Genomic DNA, 8,564 nt, shown 5'->3' with positions numbered 1-8,564 from the left:
AAAAATTGTTGACATTGATTGTCAACAAGTCCTACAACCTAGGATCTTTCATATTTCTTTCGCTTTTGATAATTAGACACAACCTCCCGCTAGCCGATGAGTCATTCTGCTATATTTGGCTTATCCTTTGTTATTATACAAATTACTGCCATTGTTCACGGCTGATCAACTAATTCGTTTGGTGACTAGACACTACGTTAGATATTTTAATCAAATAAACTCATAATTGTATCGATAAAATACTTCCTATCAGTACAATATATGATCTAAAATTTGAACATCCTGCTTCAGGGCGACATATCCAGTGAATTAACGGCGCCTGAACAATCCCTTAAAACGGGTAAATCTATAACTTTATTATCTAATTTCAACCTAATATCCACAAACTGATCAACATAATTTCACTGTGCCCAAAAAGAATCGCCTTGCAAATGATATCGATATTTACGACATTTCTTTGCTATATTAATATAGTATTATTTGTTATAGATCCAGACCACCGACCTCGACCAAGGCTATCAAAATTCGCCTTCGTCATGGCCAATAACCAATATAATATTAACTACGATAGAAACTGTCATTGTTAATTTAACACTAGCTATCGCTGCTATAATACGAATAGCCTGTATACATATTAAATAATCTGTAATAAATAACTTATTATTTTTAAATACATCCTGTCTTATTTATCTACACCTTCCTTTGTCTTACGTCCACCTTGACCTATGCATTGTCACGTAAAATTCGTGATAAAAAAGGATTTTTGCAATCCACTAGCGATAAAAAGTTCGCGTACAAGGTAAATAGCGGGCAAAAGAACGGTATAAAGCATAGAGTGTAGAGTATAGTAGCATCGCAGAAAAAGAAAAATCAACAGTTTGCTCGGTCATTGCGCAGCAGCAGATCGAGCAACGATACAAATGATCATGGAAGTGCGTTTCTGCTTCCCGGTCTGTTCGAACTATGACGATTTGTCTTTCTGATCTTTCCGACTCGACCGTTGCACCGTTCACTCGACCATCGACCATAAATTGTTTCGAATTTTCTAGAGAACGGACACTTGAAACTACGTGCTTGCGGTACATTCGATAGCCAGAACAGAGGGATCCTTCGTGAGCCTGTTTTCGTCCTGCGAGACGAGCAAATTATTAGAAATTTCCTGATGCAATTGTACGCGGTTTTATGCAACTTTGATTATACACGTGAACGATATTTGGCACAGAGGAGTAACATTTTCGGGGTAACATTTGCGCACTAATAGGTTCCCACGTAGCTAAAATAAAGCAAAAGTTGCGCGAAATTAACGGATGACAATTGAGAAATTTCTTGGGTGATCTACGTTTATTACGAAATGGTTGGATGCGAGAATCGATATCTGGTAGCATCTAAGTTGTCCGAGAGAGTTTCACGATAAAGGAACAGATCTCTGCCGATACTCTCTATCCGACTATCGTAGCAGATTTGCGTACTTTTGCAAGGTTCTCCAAATTAATACAAATTTCTAACCACCGTAACATCGAGATATTATACATCGTAAGGCAAAGTTAAGGAGAGTGGCGATGACCTCGGAAACGCGAAAAATATCTCAGAAGATAGAATTTTGGTGGCGCGAAGGACAAATGTTCGTGATGGTTTTCCCAATAGCGATTCTGATTCTCCCTTGACGTGTCTGCTCGGCGCCACTTCCGGCATCGTGACAACCACCGTAAGCCCTAGGACGCCCTTACAGCCTCCTTTACATCGCATATGCCCTTCTCGCTGTTGATGAAAATCCAATTTGTGAAATTAGACGTTTGCTCGCTTTGAGACAAAGTAAACCGCGTTTCTCACAGGTGTTCGGCAGATGGCGATGATGAGATATAGTGCAACAAAGTGAAATTTTACGCGCGTAAATCTAACAGGATTATAATGTAACAGAAGCACAACAAAGAGGAAACTTGTGATGAAAAAGGAAGAATATATTACCAACGAAACTCTTTTGCTCCATTTTCTTTCGTAGAATTATATTTCACTTGCGAGTATTATAGCAGGTCTGCCTTTGATACAAAAATCATAAAAGGTTTACGTATCTGCACGTATATTTACGCTGTATGAACGACACTCGAGTATTACACGAATGCATTATCGACAAATAGATCCACGTTCGAGATAAGAGTTCCTCTTTGATACTTTCTTATGGTATAAATAACGAGAAATTATCAGGAAGTATGTTACAGTGAAACTGCTCGTACTTCGTTACTTTTACTCGCATGTATGACACCTACAACGATATTCTTTGTTGAATCAATAAATAAAAGCGCTCCCCAACGTACGTACAAGACTAGATCTTGAAATATAAGAATCGACGTAACAATAAGACTAAAAAATTCGAAATGAAAATAATTCGCCGAAACGGCAAAAGGAGAATACCTGACACAAAAATAACGATACGGTAAATCAGCGTCCCGTTTTAATTTTCATCGATCAGTCGTCCAGCAAGCGAGATGTGTCAAGCAGCAACGGCGACAAGGTAACAGAGACGAAATATTATCGAGTTAACGCACGCGAAGTGGTCGCAGGAATGGCTGACGGGTGCGAGAGTGTAATGCACTTACGTCACGCGAATTTCAGACGAAACAACTGGTGGTGTAACGAAAATTTAGCGTCGCAACCGAATGTGCTAAATATAAAATGGATGGCTGTTGACCGAAAGAAAAATGCTCCACGATACGGTGCCGCCGTTTGTTCTCTTACAAGATTGAACGCCCACGGTCGACCCATTTACCAGACCCTCCTCGTTACACGAAGAGACGAAATCACCAGTGCTATTTAATCGTGCGAGTTATATCACGCGTATCTCGCGAATTATTACACGACAGTGATAATAAGGCAAATCTAATAAAATTTACTTCTCATTAAAAAGTCGTACCAAAACAATTATTTATTAATTGGTTTATTTATTAATTCTTAAGAAGATACATATAAATAAGAAAAAATGGTAAAATTTGATTAGTATAATAAAAGTAATATATGCCTATGATCATTCTAAAATATAAAAAGTGAAATAGTCTTACGTTCATTGGTATATTTTAAGAACACATACATCTTTTAACGATAGTTGCAATGTAACATCATTTTTATATTACACGCAAGGTATGGCAAGTATTCCTGCTCTAAGGCACAATTTGAAATCAACAACATTCAGTTTAACAAATTATAACTTCTATTCGTTTTCCATCATGGAATATCGCGGTGGTGTCTTCCATATTGCACTGGACGTGCGTTGTAATCTACTCCTATCTATATTTTCAAACATTTCAGTTAAATCTGGTGTGCACATTCTTCTATCAAAGAATTTATAGACTGCTTTCTTCGGAATTTATCGTTGCATTGCAAGTTCATTTTCGCGTATGTACGCTAAAATTGATAAAAATTCGAGTACTCCATGCATTATAATGTTTATTAACTCATTAAGTAAAACAACACTTACATTGCGCCTAATGTGGAATTGTACGCCTTGGTCTGGCTTCATCGTCCGATGTGTCGTCGTCAGGTTTACTGTGCAAAACAGAAGTGGACCTTACTGTTTGGAGCTATATTTTGGATAAAATATCGAATGAATAATAGCTTGTGTTTTTATAACAGAAGAATACTTTGATACTGTTTGTAATGTTACCTGCGATGTCATCATCTGAGTCTCCTTCTTTTGTTTCGCTAATAAGATTTTTTTTGCTTTTTCGACAGATCTTCGTGCCAGTTTTTGAACAATGGCTTTTTCTGAAATTTTTTCTTTTTCAAAGGCCTCGATTCTCTTTCTTACGGGCACATTTTTCTTCATTTCATTTTGAATGTCCTGTTTCGTCATGTTTTTATTAGACATTTCCCTTTCACGGGATGGCTCATCTTCTGCGAATAATTCTTCGAACTCGGTGAGTCCAATCGCTTGATTCAGCTGCTGAACCTCCTCCTGCAGAGTTATTGGCGACCGTGATGTAAATTTAGGTTCATTATTTTTTCCTATACTACTAGCCAAGTTTTTATTAATTACTACCGTTTCGTTTGATTTTATTGGTGATAAAGGTTCTACAATTGCGGTAGCGTCCATCATCTTCTGCGTATAAGTAGAATTGATGTCCATCGTGGAATTCATAAGAGGAGTAAATTTCTCAAGTGCATCCTCGCACATTGAAGGATCTTCAATATCATTTCTTGCTGATGGAATTACTGTATCATCAATAATATTAGAATATTTACCCTTCGTGTTTTCACTCCGTGAAAAAGTTCTCTTTATATTACTATCTCTTGTTGTCATTGAAGACTTTGATGGTTCAATCCTTTCTGGCTGTATTGCATCTTCTTTTGAAATTGTTTCGCTTAAAACATTCTTTTTTGTTTTACTATGTTTTGTAGGACCTTTTGTGTTTTTTTCATCTGAACTACTTCTAGCACTTTCCTTTTTTTTAGGTCGGCCTCCACGTTTCCTCTAAAAATTTAGAATATATTTAACAACGTTATAGTAGTATTTATATACACAATGTACATACAATTGTATAAGCAATTAGATTTTGACGCATTAATTAACCGATATCAAACATTATTGGGTACTACATATAAGGGTTAGTATTGATTAGTAACATAAGATATGGGGTAAGATTAAAAGTATTAAATTTCATCATAATATGACACAAACATTTACATTACTGTCATCATCAAGAGTTAGCCTTCGTAATTTTGTAACAAGTGACATTGACTGCTGCTTTTTAATATTAATTGCAGCTTTTATTGCAGCCTTTCTTTTTGTTCGGTCAATTGTTGTTTCCAGCACATCCCCAGTTTTTACATCTTTATTTTCTGTTTTATCATGTACTGCTGAATCTGTTACTGTATTATCAGTATTGATAATATCATTTTCTGGGATAGTCTCTTTACGGCGATAACCTTTTTTCTTCAAAACTTTCGGCCTCTTTGTAGTTGAAGGGCCAGGGACTGATTGTGGTATTTCAGCAATTAAACCATGTAAATAATCCAGAGTGTCTTCAAGCTGGTTGTTAATATATTTTTTAACATCCAAGGAATAATTATGTATATTCGATATATCTTTGGTAATCATTTCTTTAATCTCCTTCATTGATCCAGTATCCATATTTAAAATCTACGAATACATGATATATATTTAATATATACATTAAACTATACTTTTTAATAATACATACCATAATTTAATATTATGTTTGAAATTATGACGTATATAGCAATTAATACATACACATGTGTTTAGTTCTATTAACTTAGAAGCACATGTAAATTAAAAAAATATATATATATATGAAACAATAATAAAATAATGAAGTAACATTGAGAATAGAATCTAGTTTAATTACACATATATACCCTTTTAATAATTCCGTTCTTATAAATTTTATTAAATTTACAGTGAAGCTTACAATTACACTAATGCCAATGAATATTAACGTATGCGTTTATTATTACACTAAATAAAAATGAAAGTAATGCAATGAAAAATACAATATACCTTAATGGAAATAAAATAAGTAAATAGCGAAGTATTTATTAATATTATTATATAACATTATATTATATTATTATAATATTTATTAATATTTACTTAGCTTTTACGTTTGCACAAAAACTATAAAATTTTAAATATAAAGAGAGATTTATAACAGAGATAAAGCAAGTCACAGAAATTAGTGTCTTTCAATGGCAAAATGCGTTAAAGGAAGGGAAACGATAATCTCCGTTTCGCGTCACAAGCGGGACTGTGCCAGTTTTGCTCCTTGAAAGTACATGTAGCGGTACATGAGCTAGAGGACAATTCAAATTATGTTGCTTTTTTTGCCTCGGAGTATCAATATCGTTAGGGCATACATAATGTAGCAATAAATAAACTCCGGACAAAACTATGTTGCCGCTACGTGCAACTGTCGATCGAAGACGAATTTGAATTTTCCGATTCTCCTCCGACCAGTTTATACTGTACCAGTTTAAACGGACGCAATCGTAAAGAGTTATCGATCATGTAGTGGATCGTGTGAGGATCAATAATTTAGAGAATACGAGAAATTGCTGCTGCAACGCCTCAAATATATTTAGAATAAATAAAATAAATACGAATAAATATAAATACCGTCGAGAGACGCTCGTATAAATGTATTCGCGAAGCTAGGGTATGATCACTTGCGAAAAACTCGATAACTATAACTCGGATGACTCGGATAATAACTCGTAGATATTGATCGATAATTCGTAGGTACTCGGTATATACAAACTCGCGATCACGTCCGTTTATTTATACTGGGGGAGGGGTGGGGAGTCGGAAAATTTGAATTCATCTTAGATCGGCGATTGCCCATAACGGTGACTTTGTTTTGTCCGGAGTTTACCTATCGATATGTTTCGTGCGTCAAGGCGATGTCCGTGTTCCGAGGCACAACAATATGTGTCGCACTCGATCCGCCACGTCCTATGACTCTACCGACTATCTACCGAGTATTGATCAGTTACTAACGAGTTATGAGCGAGCGGTTATACACTGTCTTAGCGAATCCGTTAATACGAGCGTCTTTGCGAACATTATCTGTTCTTATTTATTTGATCATTTTAAAATATACTTGACGATTTCTACAACGGGCAATCTCGTCTAATAAATCTCACGATTAACCATCCTCTACACACAAGTCCCTTAATACATAACGACTTTTCAGTTCAATTGGGATCATTGCGCTTAACGCCATCTATTCGCCCGGGCGCGCCATTTTTCTCTAGAATATAAATTGTACCTCATGCTTGAAATAGCCAGCCATGTTGATATGGAAGTGGAGGCGAAAGTGGAGCATATTGTAGAAGGAATAGTAGATGAAGAAAACAATAAGTCTACTACATCCATTAAAGAATTGAGGAAGAGATTAATCATGTACGAGGAACAGAATTATCGCAGAGCAAAATTGATTGTGAAGCTAGCCAAAATTGAAAGGAGCAGAAAGCCCAGTCAATCTGGAGATATGAAGAAGACGAGATGTTACAATTGCGGCGACGAAGAATATGAGTGTGCAGAGTGCCCGAATAGGTCGAGAGGACCCAAGTGCTTTAAGTGTAGAGAGTACGGACACATCGTATCGAAATGCGACAACCTGAGCGAGTCCCATAAAGTTGTTTCTAGCACGTGGCAATCGTTGCAGACGAAGCGTGGTAAAGACGTTAAGATCGGAAATTTCGAATTGAGCGCGCTAATAGATACCGGTAGCGAACTAACTTTAATGAGAGCTAATCAGTATGTGAAAATTGGTATCGGGTCCGGAAGAAATTGTACACTCGAAGAATTTTCGACGAATATTGTGATAGATGATGAGTCGTACGTTGTAACGATACATGTAGTTTCAGATACCTTGATGCAACACTCGTTCATAATTGGCACATACTTCCTGAATACCGTCGAATTAAACATAAAGGACGGAAATGCTTCTATTCGTAAAGTAGAGAAAAAAGATTGTAATAGACACCCGGAGGTGTTTAAAGTAGATATAGAAATGCGGCAAGACAAAGTAATTGATCAGTCTCAATCCGACTTTGCAAATCCGATCGTAGTTGAAAAAAGGAACGGATCTCTTCATGTTCCTATCGAGGAGAATAGTAGAGAATGTACGGCAGTTGTAGTTACCATGAGTCCTTATCTCGAGGACACCGTCGACATGAAACAAAAATTTGTTAGATGAACCGGTTTTTTTGCGTGAAGAGGGAAAAATGCTATTACGCGTACCCAGAGAGATCCGCGTCTCTGGGTTATGTAGGACTCGGCAGGTGACATCGCCATACGCCCTAAAAACCCCTCGATCCTTTATTTGATTAGACACGGACAACCCCGGCATAGCCGATCAGCATTCATCAGGGTTGTCATTAACCGCGTCTCCGAATATTTAACGTTTCATGCTGGTACCGCTCCTCCTGTTCGCTGACCCCATAGCCATTTCCATTTCTCTTCTGTAATTTATTATCGACTTGCAGAACGCTTTGAGCTTTGTCCAGTATTCGTCCTTAGTAACCACGGTGTCCACCAAGTTGTCCACACTTATCCTGAGACCCAGGAAATTCTCGAGTTCGATCGTTATTTTCATTAGGTCCATTTAGGACACACGAACAGGACGTGTTCTGCATCGTCGTTCGGGTCACCACAATCCCTACACTTAGTGTCGAGCCCCTTACCGATCCTCTTTCTGTAGCTGTTGAAGATACCATGCCCCATTAACATTTGCATCGTAAAGTAATCGATGTCTCTCCTTTTCTTGGCGAATATAGACGCATTACCTATCAACTTCCTAGTAAAGTTGTCCTCTTTGTAATTGCCCTATTCCGCTTGTCACTCCATTAGGGCTTTCTTCCTTATGTCATCCAGTTCTTCTGTTAACATGATGTATCTATCGATCACTTCACCTTCAACAGCTAAGCTCTTATAAATCTTCATTTTCTCGTATGATTCTTTCAACATCCTAGCTTTAATGTTGATCAGTAAGTTGCCGGTCAATACACAAAGCACCGCATGAGATACAGTGCGGTAGGCTGTAAATGTA

The 8,564-nt window shown here is 37.0% G+C and overlaps 1 protein-coding gene across 1 annotated transcript; it reads right to left on the bottom strand.

The window, feature by feature from the left end:
• Positions 1-3,799: 3,799 nt before the first annotated feature.
• Positions 3,800-6,803, bottom strand: LOC117215022 (the record flags this gene model as incomplete). Its single annotated transcript, XM_033461407.1, has 4 exons — positions 6,780-6,803; positions 4,676-5,131; positions 4,031-4,462; positions 3,800-3,946 (listed from the first exon to the last, which is right to left on the bottom strand). Coding segments are annotated over exons 1-4 (1,059 nt in total), but the record flags the coding sequence as incomplete, so codon positions are not given.
• Between the last annotated feature and the right edge of the window lie 1,761 nt (positions 6,804-8,564).

This window comes from Bombus bifarius, unplaced genomic scaffold (assembly GCF_011952205.1).
Source record: "Bombus bifarius isolate JDL3187 unplaced genomic scaffold, Bbif_JDL3187 scf7180000009327_frag, whole genome shotgun sequence".
In the NCBI taxonomy this organism is placed as follows: domain Eukaryota; kingdom Metazoa; phylum Arthropoda; class Insecta; order Hymenoptera; family Apidae; genus Bombus; species Bombus bifarius.
The sequence above is the reverse complement of the archived record's forward strand: the minus strand, read 5'-3'. Positions and strand labels throughout refer to the sequence as shown.